Source organism: Chelonia mydas, chromosome 1, assembly GCF_015237465.2.
Source record: "Chelonia mydas isolate rCheMyd1 chromosome 1, rCheMyd1.pri.v2, whole genome shotgun sequence".
In the NCBI taxonomy this organism is placed as follows: Eukaryota; Metazoa; Chordata; order Testudines; family Cheloniidae; genus Chelonia; species Chelonia mydas.
In genome coordinates, this window is record NC_057849.1 from 202,653,189 (window position 1) to 202,677,220 (window position 24,032).

At 47.3% G+C, this 24,032-nt stretch overlaps 1 protein-coding gene across 4 annotated transcripts in view; it reads right to left on the reverse strand.

Annotated features, from left to right (window-relative positions):
- The window catches only part of POLQ (DNA polymerase theta), a 131,870-nt gene that overhangs the window by 36,471 nt on the left and 71,367 nt on the right, over positions 1 to 24,032 (reverse strand). For all 4 annotated transcript variants that reach the window (XM_043538750.1, XM_043538751.1, XM_037909805.2 and 1 more), the window contains 3 exons: positions 7,097 to 10,353; positions 5,695 to 5,841; positions 4,889 to 5,085 (listed from right to left, as the gene is read on the reverse strand). In XM_043538750.1, coding sequence (XP_043394685.1) covers positions 4,889 to 5,085; positions 5,695 to 5,841; positions 7,097 to 10,353 — 3,601 coding nt within the window. The remainder of the gene's footprint in view (positions 1 to 4,888; positions 5,086 to 5,694; positions 5,842 to 7,096; positions 10,354 to 24,032) is intronic.

Genomic DNA, 24,032 nt, shown 5'->3' on the forward strand with positions numbered 1-24,032 from the left:
GATATTGATGACAGAATTGCCAATCTCTAACCTTGACTAATGACAGCAACTTGGTACCAAATGGACTAACACTTAAAAAAACCTCTTAATTCAATAGACTCAAGGGCAAGAGAGAGCAAGGAATACAATCTTGATGTTAGGACTTGCTTGTCTTTGGATCAGAACCATACAGAAGTACGGTATCCGTGTTGAGAAGGGACTTAACTGGCATTTACCTCACTTGTAAAACAAGGTATTATCAGATGGAGCCCTTGCTAGAACACTTGTATTGTTGAATGGAAAACTCTTCTCAAAGAGCCTGCCGATACAACATCTTTCCCTGATAGATGAGCTATCTGACCACCCCATGAGGATATCCAACTTTATGAACAGGAATCCCTCTTTAGTGGTCTGTGTAATTCCCATAATGCTGTCAGAATTCAGACAGATTTCGACTTTACGAAGGGGAGAAAAGTCTTACAAGTCAGAGAAATAGCTCTCAGCTCCAGTAACTTTACATGGAACTACATCTCCCACTGCGATCACAAACCTTGGGGTGGATGGAAATCAAGGTGAAGAATCCCTTACACCCTCTAGCATTATTATTGCAGATGGCAGGAAGGTGACAAAGGACCTCCCTGAAGGGCATGTTCTTCTCCTCTTTTACAAAACAAGGCTTTTAAAGCACTGAGGTGTTGTGGCTCAGGTTTTCCTTGCATAAAGAAAAGGTGGCAGAATCACAAAGAGCCCTGCTGAAGCCTCAGATATAGGCTGGTATTAAAGTTACCCGTAACTGCCCCAATAAGGACCCTGTCCACTGCAGGAAAGACTGCAGGTCTGGAATATATCAAGGCTTCAATGGGTATGAAAGTATGCTTCTTTGTGCAAACTATTAGGGAAGAACCATTTAGACACTTTGCTGAAGTTCAAGTCGATACACAGACAGACACCCAGCCATTCAGAGAGAACAGTCATGATAGCCAGGCATTTAATGGAACACTGGCTGCCACAGAAAGGCCAAGGGGTAAGATACAGAGGTCTTCTTACTGACAGAGGTCTTCTTTGATTCCAGTCAGAGGTATGTGTAAATAAGCTGCCATGTGACAATGGCACAGAAGGGGGAGTACCTCCTGGAATATTTCTGGAAATTAGAAAGAATTCTGTCTCTGGAACCCAGAGATGAATACAACAAACTTCAGGGTGTTAATATAGCCAGACAGCATTTTGCCACTGCCACACAGTCTTACTGTCCACGTTATATGACAGGTGGCAAACCATATTCAGTTTGTGATGAAACAAACCCTAGGCACCATTAAGTATAGATGATGTTGTCTCATCCCTTAGGTGCAACTGTTCTTTCCAAGATGGAAGGAATCAAAGCTATGTTTACTGAGACCTTCTGAAATACTGGGCTGACTGCTCCATTGGACTTGTGTGCCCTATTGGTTCCTAGAAAGGCTTGGTAAAGTAAGGATGGGTGCCCCTGCATGTTTCCTGTACCCACAGAGGGGGCTACCAAAGACACTACCCAATCCTAGACACTGTACTCTATAGTGGAGCCAGAAGCAGACCTGAACATTCTCCTTCCTGGTTTAGAACCAGGAATTAGTTATAACTGAAGGTAGGTAGCCCAAACAGAGTAGAGTGCAGGACATCGTTGTCGAAAGTAGGTACGGTAAAATGCAATGGACCGGGCACATAGCTCACTGACAATTGATGGATGGCAGCTGTTGCCAGCGGTAGCCACAGGAACTGAAATGACAACTCGGCCGACCTCCAAAGAGATGAGAAAATTTTATTGTGAAAGGCATGGAGATGGAAGGCCAGGGTAAGAGAAGAATGGAAGACATTTTGTGATCGACACAATCTATATGAGGGCTGAAGGACCGATTGATCAAGGTAATTGAGGTGAAGTAGCCTAGAGCTCAATAATGTTCTAACAACATTGCCTCCTAAGAGAAATAAGACATATGGCCCCATCAGCATATTTATGATGTAAGATTCTAGGAATATCAGAGTGGTTCTCAGCCCCTCACATAAAGCTCTAAATCTAAAACAGGAAACAGTACCTACAGCACTGACTTCTCTGCAGAACTTTGGTAATGCACTTATTAACTCCCAGAAGAAGGTCTCTCTCTTTTGCCTTTGCCTTCAAGGGTTATAAAGAGACTCTGAAGACAACAGCCAATCCTTTCTGGAGCATCAGGATGGATCTTGTGACACCGTATGCTGTTTCTCCTACAGAGACTATGTAGCAAAGAACTCTTTGGATCCATGAATCTCAAATCAATAGAACTTTTGATGGGTATAGTACCCTCACATCCTAAGGCAGCCTCTGAACCTGGCATCAGTTCTTAGCCTATCAAGTTCTTGTAAATCTGGCCCTGGGAAATTCAATTAGCCCTTAGGAATGCGCTGGGATCTCAACAGAACCTCAGCAGTTCCTACCAAGAACAAAGAGAACTGACAGTTCCAGGACCAAATAAATTAACTTTTACAACTTCAAACAGTAGAAGAACCTAAGAATGGATTAGTCCATTTCTTCTCACATTCAGGGTGAGGGTCTGATATATGGAATATTGGAAAAGGAAAGCCTTCTCCCAGACAATCAGGGTGTCAAGTGTGTGCATCTGAAAAACGGCCAAATAAGAAGCACAATGTGAAAACACTACCCTGTAACAGAGATCCACGATTCCACATCTGATCAGAAGCTTGTACTACCCCTTTCTAGTGTGGTGAAGACCTCCATATTGATCTACTTGCTTACACCAGTATGTTGGGCACAGAGTCAGTAAGGAAAGAAGCTCTGCAAAGATCATGCTGTTGGAAATAAAATACCAGACGCCACTGACCTATGTGGATCAGGGGCCTCAGTGATCCAGAGCCACTAGACAAGTGACTCTTAATTGTCAGATGCTCTTACTGGCTGGATCCCAGGCAATTGGATCCTTTTTGGCAACTCTGCTTGGAAGTCCTTCGTGTTTGACTGCTGAATCTGAATTCAGGCTCTGATCCTGAATCCAACGTCATTCCTAACAGCCACAGATTCATACACAGCTTTTTATTTTTTTGGATCCCTGGATCAGTAATATGCTATGGATCTGGGTGTTGCAGCTCCCAGCTCCACACTGCCGGATCCAGATCCAGATTTTGCAGCCCCAGGTGTACTCTGGGCTGCCAGAAATTGGATTTTTGAGCCCCAGATGCGTGCTAGGCTTGAAGATCCAGATCCATGTTTTGCAGCACCGGATCCAAACTAAACTAAGGTGGGCAGACTTGCTCCTGGGGCACAGTCTTTGAAGCTGATGCTGAATTTATGCGGTGCCAGCTTAGTTATCTGGGCCTGAGGAGCCTCCTGGTTAGTAGGGGAATGCGAGGCAGCCCTTCCACTCCCGCAGGTCTAATCGAAGACCATGCTGGACCAACATCTCCTCAGGTCTTTTAAAAGAAAACTCTGACTAACTATAAACAAAATCTTCCTCAAAAAGGGAAGAAAAAAAGAAGAAAAAATGATGAGGACACTATAGAGGATGCTGCATGCTGTAAGCTCGCTCCACCTGGGGCAGTTAGAAAGGAACAGAAGGGTGGCCGGGGCCACTTCCCCTTTCATACTCTCACAACCCTCTAAGATGAGGAGGGGCAGGTGACCCCAATGGACACTGCTTTCCAGTAGGCATCGGAAGTTTGTGGCTCAGGTGCCTTGATACCACAAATAGGAATATGCAGAGGCCATGCGAAGAAGTTGTAGTTCAGATCTGAATGTCTTGGGTTAGTAGTGAACCATGAAGCCTATACACAAATGCCTTCAGCCACACGATAAATGTGGGTATTTCTGTAAGTACACCTGTTGCATTTATACTAGATACCTGCATGGGTTGGAAGCCTAAAGCACCAACCACTCTCTGTTTTATCCAGTCCATTTTATATGCATCAATACTTTTTTGGTCCAAATGAAACTGCACCTTAAACCATGCTATAGAAATAGGAAGACCTGTGGGTTGTTCTGAAGCATGGTCTCTCACAGGAGAGCTGTGTTCCAGAGATTTCAGTGTCCTAGCGATAGGAGGCTTAGAATTCTCCCCACAGTATTTCCTAGTATTTGAATCAATAGGCTATTCTCCTTGTATTTGTGTCCGGTCTTTGATGAGCATGTTAATCCCTTACATTGTACTCAGATTATAGAAGTTTAAGAAAAGTTTTCCAATATTTTTAATTTGGTTTAAAATTCTTTTACTCTTTTTTTTCCATTGTGTGTCACACTGTGATGTGAACTTTGAAAGTCATCACCAAGAACCAGCCCCACCCCCCACAAAACACACACTTAGAAGTGGCAGTGCTTTTTACTAACCAGGGCCAGGTTGGTTTTTAACTCTTTCAAAGACTTTCCTTGATTTCCAACCAGTGGAATCCTCCCCTCCTCTCAAACTTAAGCATGAATGTAGTTCTTCTGGAAATAAGGGACTGGTGGTACTAATGAGAGCCTAGGTACCTCTTCTGCCATTCCATCCCAGGCCTCTTGTGCCAATGGAATAGGAGCTCTGCAATGCTGGCATTGCCATTAAGACCTGTATGAAACTCATCTTCCATATCTGACCTAATGAAGATTTTTAGTCAGATCTCCCTGGGGTGAAACACTTACCACTGAGCCCTTTCTGTGTATTTGTTGCAGACACTGAGAAACTTAAAAAAAATCATAGTAAGAAGTAAATGTAAAATATTAGTTAATGTGGACTTCTACCACTTTAGCTGTAAACATCTTTAAAAACTTTGAAAACAAACATTTCTGTCAACACTAAATAAAAAACAAATGACTTGAGCAGAGTATTAAACACTAAAAGCTACCCAGACTCACTGGTTTAAATAATGAATGGAAGTTTTACATGAATTAAAAAATTTTAAATTCTGAAACCTTTGGGTCCTCGAAACTTCCTTCCAGGGAGATGCCACAAGCCAGCAGAAGGGTCTTATAGTGCTGGATGAGGTTGTATATCACAAGTGAGTGCGTGCTCTCAGATTCCTTCTGCAAGCAGGACTGTACTTGGCACAATCTCTCAGTCACAGACAGGTTCTGATCCAAAGGAGGCGGTGCCAAGCTGGCACTGATTTCTGAGATAAGGGACACAAATTAGTTTATTTATTCAGTACATGGAGAGAAAGGGGTGAGGAAGTGTGGGATTCTCTGAAGCTACCTAAACAGAAAACACTGAGCATATAATTGAAGCTTGAACAAATAATAAATCCATATTGTTTTGATGCAGTAGGGATCCAAGGAACTAACTGAGTACTAGTTTATTTATAAAGAATAGCTCAGATGTAGTATCTGGTTATCACTGAGATCCTCCTTTTACCCCTGTATCACAGGTGAGTTGACTGAGGTACAAGGAAATATAGTGACTTGCTTGGTCACAGTCAAGCAGATCAGCCTGCAACTCCATGCTTTCTTGACCTTTTCTGTAACCATCAGACTTCACTGCCTCCTTTAGAAATGGAGGAACAGGAAATATATGTAACAGTGGCAAACATGTCACTCTCAGCCCTGGGTGTTAATGATTAACATGGCTGATTGCTTTTGTCCTGCAACTGAGCTGGGTTACGGACTCTCATAGGGGGCAAACTCTTGGAAGCCATCTCCCAAAAGGGATGCCATCTCCTCACAGTTCTTTCCTGAAACGTGTGGTGTTTTGCAGTTTGGTCTGTCTGGCAATCCTCACTTACCAGTCTGGTCATCTTGTTTCTGCTGCAATGAGACATAGTAGGCATCCTTTCCACCCCAGCATACAGACAATCCAACTACCAAGATGTCTTCACAGCCTTTGATAGGAAACCCATCATCTTTAACCTGGATCCGCTGGGGAGATCTTACTAAATAAACATTTTTTTGAAAGTTATAATTCTAAAACAGCATCCATAAATATAGCAGTTTGTTCACCCTCACCCTGCATTGGGGCACATCTCATTTTTAGTCAAAATTATGTATTACATTCTTGTTGCTGAGACAATAACTTTTTTGGTTTGGTTCCTATGTTCAGGCAAATCCTCCAGTGCTTAACTCCCTGGTTTTTTGTTTTTATGTGTGGGGAAGAGATGTTTATAAGATAGGAATAGAGAGTAGAACTAAAAACACAACAGTACATGTGGGGATTTTTGCCATCAGGCGTAGAGAGCTTCAGAGACAAGCTGCTGCTGATGGTTCCATCTCCTCCCCTGAGACAGATAGAGGGAAGTTGCTGCTTGCTCACACTTCTTAAAAGATGGAGGGGGAAAGAGGTTTGGAAAAAGGCAAAAGCAGTTATCCTTCTTCCTCTAAGGAAACTCTGCTTGAATCAACCTCCCAATTGCTCCTGAATGGCTGCCTTCTTTCCACTGCATCGTCCCCTTAGGAGAGTTGCAGTATATGAATACTACACATGAAAAAGTGCAGGAGTACAGCAATGATCTGAGGGGTTGGGGACTGGATTGAATTTCATAGCTAAACAATTAAATGTACCCAAATTAAGTTTTTGTAAATTGGAAAGTATTTGACCTCAGATCAGATCAGCCCACAATATTTGTAAAGAATACTGCCTGGGTAGCAGAGGCCATGAACCAGCTGCTTACGTTTGTTTCTGAACTCAAAAACATTTTTTCTGAACTTGGTGCCAAGATGAAAGCCATTTATGTATCTCCTCCTGTATCACCAGAAGGAGACTACAACACCATTCCATTTTAAAATGTGGGATGTGATAAGTTTTCAGTTCATATTTGCTCTGTGCACTAACTAGTCCAAGTGTGAGTGTTCCTGTGAACAAGATTCTGCAAATAAATACAGGAAGCAACTACTTAATGTCCATTGCGGGGTGGTAATGCTGGTAGCCTTTTAAATAAGGCTGGGGCTATCCCACACTCCAGCCACCTTTGACTTCCCAGATCCACCCTTTAAATGATTCACTTAGTGCTATTCATCTTTCCCTCCTGATACCCAACTCCTTCTCCCAGTACTCAATTTCTATGGTAGTCTTTATCCTCTTATTTAGGTAAATCCAAAGAAATAAATTTATAGTCATTCCCATTAACTCCCCAGGTTAAACAGAGTACTGTTCACAATTTAATGTGGTAGGAATGTGAAAGAGGAACTGACCTTGTTTGAATCTGCCACCTATAGTTGACTTGGGGGACAAGAGACATTTTGTTCTTTCACAAGCCACTGAGATGGCAAATCTGCTGCTGTTCCTCCATTCTCTGATGAAGGTCTGGAAGAGAGCTTTGTCACTTGCCACGTCAATAATAGTGAAGCTTTCAGCACTGCATGAAATAAGTGGCAAAACATGTTGAGATAATTGCAGTGAAAAGCCTTGGTCTGTAATAGAATTGTCTTTTACAGGGTTAGTGTCAAGCAAAATCTCACATGTGTCTCCATTACCAGGATTAAATGGCAGTGTTTCTGTGTGGTGGTCTGAGCTAGGTTTGCTATTCTGCAGTGGCTGAAAAGGTGGGACTTCATCTATGTGGCTGACATTTTTGTTTTTTCCAAACGTTAGAGAAAATGTGCCAAAACTTTTTGGAACAGGTTCCTTAGGAGGCGTTGGAGGAATAAATCCTTTGCTGATATCCGGCTGAGGGTCAGATATTCTGTTCCTTCCCTTGAGCAGCAGAGGATTATAAACTGGTTTCTGAACATCCAGGGCTCCCTTATTGCTCTCCTTAACTTCAAAATAGTTCTTTAAACCCTGGTAAGTGGACAATGACTCTCTTGGACAATAGCTGAATTCAGAAATTGCACCTGGCTCTTGTTTCCTATTTGAGATTATCAACTTTCCTTTTGAGGAGGAGACTCTTGGACTTAAAACAGGTTTATTATCTGAAGGACTAGGCCATCTGTCTAAAATATCTTGCAACCCTGGGCTTAAGTCAAATGAATGATCAGACCATACCACTGGATTGGTATTCTTTTCCACAGCTTGTTGGGCATTCTGAGGCCTTTCACCTTGATCCAATCTTGTGTCCTCTGGTCTGGGATCTTCCTCCTCACGCCTTGATTTTCTTAACCCTAGCTCAACAAGAGCTGCAGACAGACTGTCTCCATGACAAGGAGGTAAGTCTACATTACCTAAAGCTTCAGCTATCTGCAAAGAATCTATATCAGAGAATATAACAGACACATCATTACACTGTGCTGGATGCTGATGCTCATTCCAGTTTATACTGACAGTTAATATATCCTGAATAGGCTCCAAGTTCTGCTGATGCAAAAGGTCAGCAAGAGAGCTGGAAGTGGCTTTGGGCGTAGGAGTCACAACCTTCTGTTCCGCAGATTCTGCCCCTTCAGCCTCATCTGTGTGCATATCTGGAGGGCCATGGACATAAGTGAAGCTATCATCAAACAGTAAACTGTCACTCATGTTCAGACTAGTTTCAGGAGGGGGGTGGCACTCAACTTGTACAAGCACAGTGTGAGGGCACTGGCCATTGGAGGGAGAGACTGCCTTCTGAAGACCTTGAGAGGCACTTTCCTTCACTGAATTTTGAGTCTGATAACCTTGTAAAAAGCTACATAGTTGTGAGTCAGTGAAAGAAAAATCATTTCCTTTAAGACAAAATGCAGATTCTGTGCATTTCATTGCAGGCTGTAAATTAGGGCTTCTAGAGCCCAAAGCATTAGTGCAATGTAAATCTGTGGTTTCTTTCATGGTATTTCTTGTCCCAAAATTTGAACAGACCACTTTTCTAAGTGCTGCAGCTAGCTTTTCATTTGCAACATCTTCATTTTGTAAAGTGCTGGCACAGTGTAGTTTCATGGAGATTTTCTGCACAGGTATCTCTGCCTGCTCTGTATCTTTTGCTCCCTGCTGTCTTGCAATTTCAGCTGCCACCTGCTGTTGTAATATCCTATTAGTCTGTGTATCCAACTGGAAGCTGTCTTCAAATTCTTTGGAAACTGAAAACAGATGAGGAGAATAACCATTTTTAATATCTTTTGCAACACAAACAGCTCTGGATTTTACTGTGGAGTCCTTCAGAAAATCCCCAGGCTGATTAGCTGCTTCACCCACGCCTCCAGTTTGTAACAATATTCCTTTGGGCTTTTCAGTACATGTTTTGCCATCATTTTGAATTTGAAAATGAAAGGATTTATTTTCATCAGCGTAAAAATAAACAGTTTTCTGTTTGCTAGCACTAGTGCTCCCATGCATGTTTGCAGAACTGCTGGCTGCATCATTACAAAGATCTGTGCCTAGAACCATTTGTTGTTTGGCGGGTATCTTTTCAGCATAGTTTTTAACTGGTTGGATTTTGCTCTGTTTAATACTAATGTATTCATTTTTCGCTGATCTGCTAGAAATTCCCAGATCTCGCATAGTATCATCTCCCTCCATATTCATCGGTGGAGCATCCCTCACTACATCCCTAGCTTCCAGACAATTCACTGTTTCTTTAAGATTGGATTTATTAGTAGTGGAAAGCTCCGTAAGTAATTCCTCCATTATCTCTTTGCTCTCTGGTTGTATTTCGTCCACTTGTAAAGATTCTGAGCCTTTGACAGTGAAGCGCTTGTGAGCAGATGATTCGTTTTCTCCAAATTCCTTGTTCTTTCCATCTGAAAAAGACTTAGCTTTAGACTTGCTATGACTGGATACAGAGGGCCCATTTATCTTTGTTGTGTGCATTCTTGACTCATCAAGCAGCAACTGATGCTGTTTTGAAGCAGCGCTTTTGCCCTCAGTTTTACTGAAACTAGTGTCCATAGTCCTCCTGTACCCAGATGCCTTAGAAGTTTTCCGTGAAGTGAAGCTCAAGGTTGGTCTCTTTCCCTTTTCAGTAGGGAATTCTTGAGTTGTTGCCCCAGAGCCTGCCTCATTTTTGGTCAGAAAAGTAACTTCCCTGTTTTCTTTACCTTTGCCCAAATTTGGCCGCTTTCTAGCGCTGTATACAATGACATCACCATTTCTCTCCTTTGACTGGGTGTGATCTTCCTGTAATTCATTTTGGGGTCTGGGATTTGACATACTAGCATTTAACAGCCTTTTATTTCCCTTTTTAATATTTGATGAATTCCCAGCTTGAAAACTGGTGCCTTTATCAGGTATAATTCTGTACCCTTCATTGCTGAATACTTTTAAAATCCCTAGTGAACATTCTCTATTCAGTTTATATTTTCTGTCCTCCAGCTCTGATCCACTGCTGGTCATGGAAGATGTATCAGACTCAAGAAAAGAATCTGGGTTCCATTGCACTCCCATCATAGCCAAGTCCTGCTGTAGGAGTATTCTGGCTTCCTCCACAATAAGGGATGCTGCTTCACTTTCAGTTAAGCCCTTCATTCCCATCATCCAGATACAGTGGGTATTCCGACGCTCCTCAGCTGCCTCTTCATCTTCATCCACTGCTCTACGAATGCTAATGGAAGGAAAACAACTTGAAATTAGACAGAAAGTTGTTTAGAAATATTCATACGGACGACAACGAACAGTCAAAGCAAGCACCATACTGCTGTGTTATCATCTTCAATTAGGATAGTAGTTTCAATGAACCATTATGGCAAAACATGTTTCTGGACCACACAGGCTGCACCTTCTAGGAAATGAATATTTGGTGGTGGTGGTTGCTGTTTTGTGTTTTTTTAATGAAAGTGAATGTAGTGCTAGTTGAAGGTATAAGAGTGACCATGCTAAGGCTGCAGTGCAGTGCCCCCATGCAGGTTTTCCCTCACTCCTCCCTCGGTGTGACAAAAACCTGGAGCAACCTATGTAAGAGTAGGTAATTGTGGACTCAAATTCAGACTCAGTACTTAGCTGTTATTTTTTAGGATATAGATATTCAGGCCTGTCTGTACAGGCCTATACTCTAAGAACGTAGGTGTATTCTTATCACTTGGCTAGTTATAGAGGTATAAAAGAAAATCAAAATCACTGTCGGCCGGTGTATGGGCCTTCTCTTAGCCCTGGTCTACACTAGGACTTTAGATCAAATTTAGCAGCGTTAAATCGATGTAAACCTGCACCCGTCCACACGATGAAGTCCTTTATTTCGACTTAAAGGGCTCTTAAAATCGATTTCCTTACTCCACCCCTGACAAGTAGATTAGTGCTTAAATCGGCCTTGCCGGGTCGAATTTGGGGTACTGTGGACACAATTCGACGGTATTGGCCTCCGGGAGCTATCCCAGAGTGCTCCATTGTGACCGTTCTGGACAGCACTCTCAACTCAGATGCACTGGCCAGGTAGACAGGAAAAGAACCGCGAACTTTTGAATCTCATTTCCTGTTTGGCCAGCGTGGCAAGCTGCAGGTGACCATGCAGAGCTCATCAGCAGAGGTGACCATGATGGAGTCCCAGAATTGCAAAAGAGCTCCAGCATGGACTGAACGGGAGGTACGGGATCTGATCGCTGTATGGGGAGAGGAATCCGTGCTATCAGAACTCCGTTCCAGTTTTCGAAATGCCAAAACCTTTGTCAAAATCTCCCAGGGCATGAAGGACAGAGGCCATAACAGGGACCCGAAGCAGTGCCGCATGAAACTGAAGGAGCTGAGCAAGCCTACCAGAAAACCAGAGAGGCGAACGGCCACTCCGGGTCAGAGCCCCAAATATGCCGCTTCTATGATGAGCTGCATGCCATTTTAGGGGGTTCAGCCACCACTACCCCAGCCGTGTTGTTTGACTCCTTCAATGGAGATGGAGGCAACACGGAAGCAGGTTTTGGGGACGAAGACGATGATGATGAGGTTGTAGATAGCTCACAGCAAGCAAGCGGAGAAACCGGTTTTCCCGACAGCCCGGAACTGTTTCTCACCCTGGACCTGGAGCCAGTACCCCCCGAACCCACCCAAGGCTGCCTCCTGGACCTGGCAGGCGGAGAAGGGATCTCCGGTGAGCATACCTTTTAAAATACTATGCATGGTTTAAAAGCAAGCATGTGAAAGAATTAATTTGCCCTGGCATTGGCGGCTCTCCTCGCTGTACTCCCAAAGCCTTTGCAAAAGGTTTCTGGGGAGGGCAGCCTTACTGCGTCCTCCATGGTAGGACACTTTACCACTCCAGGCCAGTAACATGTACTCAGGAATTATTGTACAACAAAGCATTGCAGTGTATGTTTGCTGGCGTTCAGACAACAACCGTTCTTTATCTCTCTGTGTTATCCTCAGGAGAGTGAGATATCATTCATGGTCACCTGGTTGAAATAGGGTGCTTTTCTTCAGGGGACACTCAGAGGAGCCCGTTCCTGCTGGGCTGTTTGCCTATGGCTGAACAGAAATGTTCCCCACTGTTAGCCACGGGGAGGGGGGAGGGTTGAGGGTCGGTGGGGGGAGGCAAAATGCGACCTTGTAACGAAAGCACACGTGCTATGTATGTAATATTAACAGCAAGGTTTACCCTGAAAGAGTGTAGCCACTGTTTTATAAAATGTGTCTTTTTAAATACCGCTGTCCCTTTTTTTTTCTCCACCAGCTGCATGTGTTTGAATGATCACAGGATCTTCTCCTTCCCAGAGGCTAGTGAAGATTAGAAAGAAAAAAAAACGCACTCGTGATGAAATGTTCTCTGAGCTCATGCTGTTCTCCCACACTGACAGAGCACAGACGAATGCGTGGAGGCAAATAATGTCAGAGTGCAGGAAAGCACAAAATGACCGGGAGGAGAGGTGGCGGGCTGAAGAGAGTAAGTGGCGGGTGAAGACAGGGCTGAAGCTCAAATGTGGCGGCAGCGTGATGAGAGGAGGCAGGATTCAATGCTGAGGCTGCTGGAGGATCAAACCAGTATGCTCCAGTGTATGGCTGAGCTGCAGCAAAGGCAGCTGGAGCACAGACTGCCACTACAGTCCCTGTGTAACCAACCGCCCTCCTCCCCAAGTTCCATAGCCTCCACACCCAGACGCCCAAGAATGCGGTGGGGGGGCCTCCGGCCAACCAGCCACTCCACCACAGAGGATTGCCCAAAAAACAGAAGGCTGGCATTCAATAAATTTTAAAGTTGTAAACTTTTAAAGTGCTGTGTGGCATTTTCCTTTCCTCCTCCACCACCCCTCCTGGGCTACCTTGGTAGTCATCCCCCTATTTGTGTGATGAATGAATAAAGAATGCATGAATGTGAAGCAACAATGACTTTATTGCCTCTGCAAGCGGTGATCGAAGGGAGGAGGGGAGGGTGGTTAGCTTACAGGGAAGTAGAGTGAACCAAAGGGCGGGGGGTTTCATCAAGGAGAAACAAACAGAACTTTCACACTGTAGCCTGGCCAGTCATGAAACTGGTTTTCAAAGCTTCTCTGATCGTACCACGCCCTCCTGTGCTCTTCTAACCGCCCTGGTGTCTGGCTGCACGTAACCAGCAGCCAGGCGATTTGCCTCAACCTCCCACCCCGCCATAAGTGTCTCCCCCTTACTCTCACAGATATTGTGGAGCACACAGCAAGCAGTAATAACAGTGGGAATATTGGTTTCGCTGAGATCTAAGCGAGTCAGTAAACTGCACCAGCGCGCCTTTAAACATCCAAATGCACATTCTATCACCATTCTGCACTTGCTCAGCCTGTAGTTGAACAGCTCCTGACTACTGTCCAGGGTGCCTGTGTACGGCTTCATGAGCCATGGCATTAAGGGGTAGGCTGGGTCCCCAAGGATAACTATAGGCATTTCAATTTCCCCAACAGTTATTTTCTGGTCTGGGAAGAAAGTCCCTTCCTGCAGCTTTTGAAACAGACCAGAGTTCCTGAAGATGCGAGCGTCATGTACCTTTCCCGGTCATCCCACGCTGATGTTGGTGAAACGTCCCTTGTGATCCACCAGAGCTTGCAGCACTATTGAAAAGTACCCCTTGCGGTTTATCTACTCGCCAGCTTGGTGCTCCGGTGCCAAGATAGGGATATGGGTTCCGTCTATGGCCCCACCACAGTTAGGGAATCCCATTGCAGCAAAGCCATCCACTATGACCTGCACATTTCCCAGGGTCACTACCCTTGATATCAGCAGATCTTTGATTGCGTGGGCTACTTGCATCACAGCAGCCCCCACAGTAGATTTGCCCACTCCAAACTGATTCCCAACTGACCGGTAGCTGTCTGGCGTTGCAAGCTTGCACAGGGCTATCGCCACTCACTTCTCAAATGTGAGGGCTGCTCTCATCTTGGTATTCATGCACTTCAGGGCAGGGGAAAGCAAGTCACAAAGTTCCATGAAAATGCACTTACGCATGCGAAAGTTTCGCAGCCACTGGGAATCGTCCCAGACCTGCAACACTATGCGGTCCCATCAGTCTGTGCTTGTTTCCCGAGCCCAGAATCGGCGTTCCACAGCATGAACCTGCCCCATTAGCACCATGATGCATGCATTGGCAGGACCCATGCTTTCAGAGAAATCTGTATCCATGTCCTGATCACTCACGTGACCGCGCTAATGTCGCCTCCTCGCCCGGTATCGCTCTGCCAGCTTCTGGTGCTGCATATACTGCTGGATAATGTGTGTGGTGTTTAATGTGCTCCTAATTGCCAGAGTAAGCTGAGTGGCTTCCATGCTTGCCTTGGTATGGCGTCCGCACAGAAAAAAGGCGCGGAACGATTGTCTGCCGTTGCTCTGACGGAGGGAGGGGCGACTGACAACACGGCTTACAGGGTTGGCTTCAGGGAGCTAAAATCAACAAAGGGGGTGGCTTTACATCAAGGAGTATTTCAGGCAGGACTTCACAGAGGGTTCCAATAAGAAATGGTGCACCTAAGTTATTGTTCTTATTGGAACAAGGAGGTTAGTCTGGCCTCTGATTGATACATGGCTAGATTTAACTCGCTGCACCTTCTCTGTGAGTGACTGCAGTGTGACCTAGAGGAATGAGTCCCCTAGATGTGGGGGGGGGGGGGGGGGGGGAAGCAAATGAATACAAAACAAATCTGGTCTATTTCTTGTTTTGATCCACTCCATCTATCTTTTACATCTTTGGCTGGCAGCAGACGGTGCAGAAGGACTGCAAGCCATCCACATCTCATGGCTGCTCGGCAGAAGATGGTACAGTACGACTGCTAGCCATCCTCATCTCTTGCCTGCCTGGCAGAAGATGGTACAGTACGACTGCTAGCAATCCGTATAGCCTGCCTGCTCACCATAAGATGGTTCAATAGGACTGACTGCAGGACTAAAGAGAATGACCTGGTCAACTCACTCCAAATTTAGTCTCTGCGCCCATGTCTGCCCAGGCGCTCCTGGCCGACGTGGCCAGGAGCACCTCGGACATGATGATGACGGCTACCAGTCCTATTACGCCGTCTGCTGCAACAAGGCAATGGGTTGCTGCTACTGTGTAGCAATGCAGTACCGCATCTGCCAGCACCCAGGAGACATACGGTGACGGTTACCTGAGCGGGCTCCATGCTTGCCGTGGTATGGCGTCTGCACAGGTAACTCAGGAAAAAAAGGCGCGAAACGATTGTCTGCCCTTGCTTTCACGGAGGGAGGGAGGGAACGGGGGCCTGACGATATGTACCCAGAACCATCCGCGACAATGTTTTAGCCCCATCAGGCATTGGGATCTCAACCCAGAATTCCAATGGGAAGTGGAGACTGTGGGAACTGTGGGATAGCTACCCACAGTGCAAAGCTCCGGAAGTCGACTCTAGCTTCGGTACTGTGGAAGCACTCCGCTGAGTTAATGCACTTAATGCACTTAGAGCATTTTCTGTGGGGACACACACACTCGAATATATAAAACCGATTTCTAAAAAACCGACTTCTATAAATTCGACCTAATTTCGTAGTGTAGACATACCCTCCCTGTGACAGTCTGAGGCCCTGTTCTTAGGCTAAGGCCTTTGGCTAAGCAGCGGAGGCAGCCATAAGCTGGGAAGCGAACGGTCACATCCTCACATTCCAAACTTGTCACATTGAAATAAGGTGCTATTGGGCTGTTAGGAATACAATCCCATCCTGATAATGCCTATTGCCTCCAGAGAAAGGGAAGTGCCTAGAAGATGTAAAAGGAAACTTAGTCTGATAGCATCCTGTCTGGCAAGAACTCACTTATCAATTGCTGGGATGTGAAATCCTCACTTCTGTATTGTTTTGTCATAGTTCCCACTTTGCTATTGTTTATTTGCATAGTCTCTGTCTGGTTCTGTGATTGTTTCTGTCTGCTGTATAATTAATTTTGCTGGGTGTAAACTAATTAAGGTGGTGGGATATAATTGGTTACATAATCATGTTACAATATGTTAGGATTGGTTAGTTAAATTTCAGGAAAATGATTGGTTAAGGTATAGTTAAGCAGAACTCAAGTTTTACTATATAGTCTGCAGTCAATCAGGAAGTAAGGAGCGGGGGCGGAAATGGGAACAGGGAATGGGGGTGGGGAATTGGAATAATGTTTTGCTAAGGGGGGGGAATGGGAACGGAATGGGGGTGGGGAAATTGGAATAATGTTTTGCTAAGGGGGGGGAATGGGAACAGGGACACAGGTAAGGCTCTGTGGTGTCAGAGCTGGGAAGGGGGACACTAAGGAAGGAAACTGGAATCATGCTTGCTAGAAGTTCACCCCAATAAACATCAAACTGTTTGCACCTTTGGACTTTGGGTATTGCTCCTCTCTGTTCATGCGAGAAGGACCAGGGAAGTAAGTGGGTGAAGGAATAAGCCCCCTAACATTGTTCTACTATGTCAGCTCACAATTAGCAGTCCTGAAAGCCCACTATGTGGGGAGTGACCATTAACTTAAATGAGTGCTATGCACAAAGGATGTCAAGGTGAACAATTAGGATTTTTTCATAGGGACAGCTGTTTACTAGGAAGTGGATCAAAGCCACCGATATAATTTTCCTTTGATGTAGTCCATACAAACTTTAGAGAAACTGCGGGTAAAAACCAGTTACTTACCTTCTCATGACTGTTGTTCTTCAAGATGTGTTGCTCATATCCATTCCAATTAGGGGTGCGCATGCCGAGTTGTCAGAAAGTTTTTCCCCTAGCAGCACCAGTCAGGTCGGCTGTGGAGCCCCATGGAGTGGCACCTTCATGGCGCTCAATATATGACCCTGCCGACCTGGCACCTCCTCAGTTCCTTCTTGCCAGTTACTCCGACAGAGGGGAAGGCAGGTGGGTTTGGAATGGATATGAGCAACACATCTCGAAGAACAACAGTTACAAGAAGGTGAGAAACCGTTTTTTCTTCAAGTGATTGCTCATATCAATTCCAATTAGGTGACTTCCAAGCCTTACCTAGGCAGTGGGGTCGGAGTTAAGGAAACGCTGATTGTAGCACCGCTCTGCCGAAAGCTGCATCATCTCTGGCATGCCGGACGATGGTGTAATGAGATGTGAACATATCTACTGAGGACCAAGTTGCTGCCCTGAAGATTTCTTGTAGTGGGACCTGGGCCAGGAACAGAGCAGATGAGGCCTGAGCCCTTGTGGAGTGTGCCGTAAGAGCCGGGGCTAGTATTTTGGCCAGCTCTTAGGACGTGCGGATGCATGACATGATCCGGGAAGATATTCTTTAAGACGACACCAGGAGTCCTTTCATCCGGTCTGCCACAGCTGCGAACAACTGGTTCGACTTTCTGAACGGCTTAGTGCGCTCAATGTAAAAGGCGAGTGCTTGCCGAATATCCAGGGAGTGCAGCCTCTGCTCACGGCTACTGGCATGATGCTTTGGATAAAAACTATGCAGGAAAATATCCTGACTAGTGTGGAAGCGTGACACAACCTTAGGAAGAAAGGCTGGGTGAGGTCTGAGTTGCACCTTATCCCTATGGAAAACCATATGAGGTGGGTCTGAGGTAAGGGCCTTTAAATCAGACACCCTCCTTGCTGAAGTAATGGTGACAAGAAAGGCTACCTTCCAGGACAGATAGAGAAGGGAGCAAGTTGCCAGCGGTTCAGATGGGAGCCCCCATTAGCCTGAAGAGGACCAGGTTAAGGTCCCACCCAGGGACAGGCTGCCTGATCTGGGGATGTAGCTGTTCCAGACCCTTGAGGAACTGATCAACAATAGGGTTGGCGAAGATGGAGCGTCCAGACACTCCCTGGCAGAAAGCCAAGATGGTAGCAAGGCACACCTTTATGGAGGACACTGCCAGGCCTTGCTGTTTCAGGCGCAGAAGGTACTCTAAGATGAGAAGTATAGGTGCCTGGAGAGGGGGTGTACGATGCTGGTCACACCAATAAGTACATCTTTTTCACTTTGCTAGGTATGTGGCTCTAGTGGAGGGCTTCCTGCAGCCGAGTAGGACTCCCTTACCTGTTCTGAGAACAAAAGCTCCATGGGGTTCAGCCATGAAGCTTCCAAGCCATGAGGTGGAGGGACTGCAGGTTGGGGTGATGAAGACGACCATGGTCCTGAGTGATCAGGGAAGGAGAGGCAACGTGATTGGGGTGTCCACTGACAGTTCCAGGAGTGTGGTGTACCAATGTTGTCAAGGCCACATTGGTGCCACCACAATTATCTCTGCCCCGTCCCAGCGGACCTTGAGTAGAACCTTGTGCAAGAGAGAGAAAAGGCATAGAGTAGGCGGCCTCTCCACGGTAGCAGAAATGTGTGATTGAGCCCGAGCTCTGTTTCTGGAAGGAGCAGAACATTGGGCACTTTCTGTTGCTCCGGGTGGCGAACAGATCGACCTGGGGAAACCCCAACCTTTGGAAGATGAAGTGTATGACATCCGGCCAGATGGACCACTCGTGATTGCGGAAGGACCTGCTGAGGTGGTCCGCCTATGCGTTCTGAACTCCTGGTAGATAGGATGCTTCCAGGTGAATGGAGCGGGCTATGCAGAACTCCCACAGCTGGAGGGCTTCCCGACATAGAGGAGAGGACCGGGCTCCACCCTGCTTGTTGATGTAAAACAGGTCAGTGGTGTTGTCCATCAGAACTGCTACGCACTGACTTTGTAGTCAGACCTGAAAGGTCTGGCATGATAGTGGCACTGTCCTCAGCTCCTTGATGTTGATATGTAGGGAGAGCTCGTCCTGCAACCAAAGGCCGTGCATTTGGAGGTCTCCCAAATGCGCTCCCCATCCCAGAGGTGACGCGTCCATTACTAGGGACAAGGAAGGCTGAGGGCTGTTGAAGGGGACTCCTTTGCACATTGTCCGAGGATCGAGCCTCTACTGACTCGAGCACCTGACTCGAGCACCAGCTCCGGGACCAGGACCGTTGAATTCAGACTGTCGCATCCTGGGGGATAGGCCGAAGCGAGGCACGCCTGTAGAGGCCTGAGCCTCAGTCTGGAATGCCAAGTCACGTAAGTGCAGGCTGCCATGCGGCCGAGGAGACTCAGGCATCCCCTTACTGTGACGGTCGGGTATTGTCAGAGGCTTGGAATCAGGACTCTGGCAAAAGTGATCTTGCCTGAACCAAGTCCAACACTGCCCCAATGAATTCTATTCTTTGGGTCAGTGCCAAGGTTGACTTGCTCAAATTGAGGAGGAGAACCATTCTCTCGAATGTGGATCTGACCAATCGGACTTGAGACTCCACCTGCCCCCTGATGCGGCTATATGGAAGTATGCATCTTTCATCTCGAGGGCAGATCTAGTCTCCCGGATCCAGAGAAGGAATAATTGTGCCCAGGGAGACCATGCGGAACTTCAACTTTACCATGAACTTGTTGAGTCCTTGCAGATCTAGAATGGATCTGAGACCCCCTTTGGCTTTGGGGATTAGGAAGTATTGGGAATAGATTCCCTTGCCCCAGAGTTCCTGAGGAACCTTCTCCACTGCTCCAATGGCAAGGAGCACCCACGCCTCCTGGATAAGGAGTTGCTTGTGGGAAGGGTCCCTGAAGAGGGATGGGAAAAGGGGGATGGGAGGGAGGGTAGATGCAGAATTGGAGAGAATATCCCACTTCTACCGTATGGAGAACCCAGCGGTCTGAAGTTATTTGGGACCAAGCACAGTAGAAGTGGGACAGACAATTCAAGAAAGGTGGGGAAGATCCGGAATTGAGGCTGGCACGCCATCCTTGGGCGCACCTTCAAAAGGCCTGCTTGGAACCCAATGATGGCTTAGTCAGGCCCAGGCCCTGGCCCTGGCCGGGCCGGGGGTGGGAAGGCTTTCATTTGCCATTCCTGCCCCTTCTCGTGTAGAAGTCCTGTCTTAGCTGAGGAGGATAGGAGCCTTGCTGCTTCTGCTGAGACTTGAAATGTTTATGTTGGGTTGCCGGGGTGTGCATACTCAAGGATTTCATGGTAGCCCTGGAGTCCTTTAGGCTATGCAGCCTAGAGTCAGTCTGCTCCGCAAACAGACCTGCTCCATCAAAAGGCACGTCCTGCATGGTCTGTTGAACTTTGGGCAGGAGTCCCGAGGCCTGCAGCCATGAGCTACACCTCATGGCAACACCGGAGGACAAGGTGAGCGCCACTGAGTCCGCAGTGTCCAGTGAGGCCTGTAAAGAGGTCCGTGCCACTGCCTTGCCCTCCTCCTCTATCGCTCGAAACTCCTCCCTGGACTCTGTTGGCACCAGCTCCTTAAACCTGAGTATCAAGTTCCAGGAGTTGAAGCTGTATCTACTCAGAATTGCCTACTGGTTGGCAATCCTGAGTTGCTACCTCCTTGTGGAATACTCTTTGCGCCCCAATAAATCTAGCGCTTGGCATCCTTGGACTTGGGTGCTAGGGCTTGTTGTCCCTGCTCCTACTTTTCATTTACTGCAGCCACCACCAATGAGTAAAGCTGCGGGTGTGTGAAGAGCTATTCGCACCCCTGAGATGGGACAAAATAGTTCTTCTCAACACCCTTCGCGGTGGGAGGGATGGAGGCCGGGGTCTGCCAAATGGTCTTAGAATCACAGAATATTAGGGTCATCTAGTCCAACCCCCTGATCAAAGCAGGACCAACACCAACTAAATCATCCCAGCCAGGGCTTTGTCAAACTGGGCCTTAAAAACCTCTAAGAATGGAGATTCCACCACCTCCTTAGGTAACCCATTCCAGTGCTTCACCACCCTCCTAGTGAAATAGTTTTTCCTAATATCCAGCCTAGACCTCCCACTCTGCAACTTGAGACCATTGCTCCTTGTTGTGTCATCTGCCACCACTGAGAACAGCCGAGCTCCATCCTCTTTGGAACCCCCCTTCAGGTAGCTGAAGGCTGCTATCAAATCCCCCCTCACTCTTCTCTTCTGCAGACTAAATGAGCCCAGTTCCCTCAGTCTCTCCTTGTAAGTCATGTACCCCAGTTCCCTAATCATTTTCTTTACACTCGGCTGGAGTCTCTCCAAATTGTCCACATCCCTTCTGTAGTGGGGGGACCAAAACTGGACACAATACTCCAGGTATGGCCTCACCAGTGCCAAATAGAGGGGAATAATCACTTCCCTCGATCTGCTGGCAATGCTCCTACTAATACAGCCCAATACAGCCTTCTCGGCAACAAGAGCACACTGCTGACTCTCATGCAGCTTCTCATCCACTGTAATCCCCGGGTCTTTTTCTGCAAAACTGCTGTTTAGCCAGCCGGTCCCCAGCCTGTAGGGGTGCATGAGATTCTTCCTTCATAAGTGTAGGACTCTGCACTTGTCCTTGTTGAACCTCGTCAGATTTCTTTTGGCCCAATCCTCCAATTTATCTAGGTCACTCTGGACCCTATCCCTACCCTCCAGCATATCCACCTCTCCCCCCAATGTCATCTGTGAACTTGCTGAGGGTGCAATTAATCCCATCATCCAGATCATTAATAAAGATGTAAAACAAAACTGGCCCCAGGACTGACCCCTGGGGCACTCCGCTTGATACCGGCTGCCAACTAGACATCGAGCCGTTGATCACTAGCCCGTTGAGCCCAACAATCTAGCCAGCTCTCTATCCACCTTATAGTCCATTCATCCAATCCAAACTTTTTTAACTTGCTGGCAAGAATACTGTGGGAGATGGTATCAAAAGATTTGCTAAAGTCAAGATATATCACATCCACCATTTTCCCCATATCCACAGAGCCAATTATCTCATCATAGAAGGCAATCAGGTTGGTCAGGAATGACTTGCCCTTGGTGAATCCATGTTGATTCTTCTTGATCACCTTCCTCTCCTCCAAGTCTTAGCACTGGCCTGTATGGTCTTGATGACGGGTAGAACCACCCTCGACGGGCCGTCCGGGGCCAGTATGTCGACCATCAGGTCCTCCAACCCCACCACCTCCTCGGCCTGCAAGCCCATATTTCATGCCACCCTGCGACGGTGGTCCTGGCGGGCATGGCTGTCTATGGGGCGCAGTCCAGAGATGGAGGTGCCTGCAATCACCTCGTCTGGGGAGGATGATGAGGAGGCTAAAGGGGGAACAGGGTCCTCCTGACCCTCTTGGTCTCCAGGAGCCTCCTGTCGTGCCTCTCTGTCGGGGCCAACCACACCTGGATCAGGCTCAGGAACAGGTGTTAGTTCCAGGGGATGTAGTGCGACCAGTACCTCCTCAGCACCCCTAGGGGTGGGACGACTGGCTGATGCCTCCAGCACCCGTGGTTCAGAGGTCGCCGAACAGGAACCTTTGGATTGGGTGCCCTGGGCCTGGTGGTAAGCCCACATAGTCCAAAATGACCACTGCACTAGTCCCTGCCACTGCACAGGCCCCCACCTCAGGTCTTCCACAGCCTGACAGGAGCCGGACCCACTCTGAGTATCTAGACCCTGTCTCCGAGTCTGAAGACGGGGATCGGGACTGTGATGGCCAGGGCGGCACTGAGCGGCGCTGCGAGGCTGGAGAGCGGTGCCATGATCAGGGTTTGTGCAATCCCTGATCATGGCAGGGGATGCGGACCAGTGCTGGGATGACCGGTGCTGGAAGCGGGACCTGCTGCACAACGGGGAATCAGTGTGAGGATTGGAGTCACGATTGGGAGGGCTGGCGCAACCTGGAGCGGCGCTGCAAGTGTGACTGGCACCAGGACTCTGAGGAGCGGTGCTGAGGGATGGAGCATTGCCAGTTTGCCTCGAGATGGTGCCACACATTGCAGTACTGGAGGCTTGACTTGAAGGACCGGGGACTGCAGTGCCATTATGGCGATGAGGTCCCTCATGGCCTCAAAGGTGTCCAGGGTGGACGGCAATTCCATCTCCTCAGTGACCTGTCTTGGGGAGTCCAATGGCACCAGACTCGACGGTCCCCCCTTGTGGGGCCGAAGTCGATGGCGCCGGCTCCAAAGTCTTTTGCCCCGGGTGCTCTTCTCTGGGACACACCCCATTAGCCGGCTCCAAAGGGATGGGTCTCTGAGTCAGAGATCCATTCCTCCCCTGCTTCCAGTGCTGCTTCTGCATCAGGAAATGGGAATGCCACAGGTCTCTCCCAGAGTCCTTCCATGGTGCCACTTCTACCACTGCCGCCGGGGCGCTGCGGACCGATAAGCTAGGTGCCGGGTCTTGCCATGCCGATGTAGGTTGCAGTCTAAGTGCTGCCTCCATAAGGAGCTGCTTGAGGCAAAAGTCTCCCCCCTTTTTTGGTCTGGGGCAAAACCCTTTACAAATCCTGCATTTGTCCATTTGGTGTGCTTCCCCCAGACACTAAGCAAGCGTCGTGCGGGGGGTCACCCGTTGGCATGGGCTTATTGCAGTACTTGCAGGATTTGAACCCTTGGGATTTAGGCATACCCCAAGTCCTAAAGGGGAACACAGTCGGGGTGAAAGGGAAGACGCTCCCCACCCCCAACAATTATCTGCTGTAACCGAAAACACTAAAATTAAACTTAACGAGGCTAGGAATAACTGAACTAAACTAAACTGAAAACTAGGGAAAACGAGGAGAGCGAGTCACCACAGTTCCAACGACCGTCACTGGTGGTAAGAAGGAACTGAGGAGGCACCGGGTAAGCAGGCTCATATATTGAGCGCCATGAAGGCGCCACTCCAGGGGGCTCCACAGCCAACCAGAGGGTGCTGCTAGGGGAAAAACTTTCCGACAACTGTGCACGCAGAGCGCACACACCTAACTGAAATCAATATGAGCAATCACTCGAAGAAGAAACCATGTCCATGTTATAATGGAACACCTAACAACTATATCAGTTTTGAGTGTGAGAACAGGCTCTCTGCAGGGATTTAACTTAGTTCACCTGTGTAGACATGCCGTATGGGTTACTTTTTGAATGGACAGAAACTTTTGTTTTATTACAGTGTTAGTT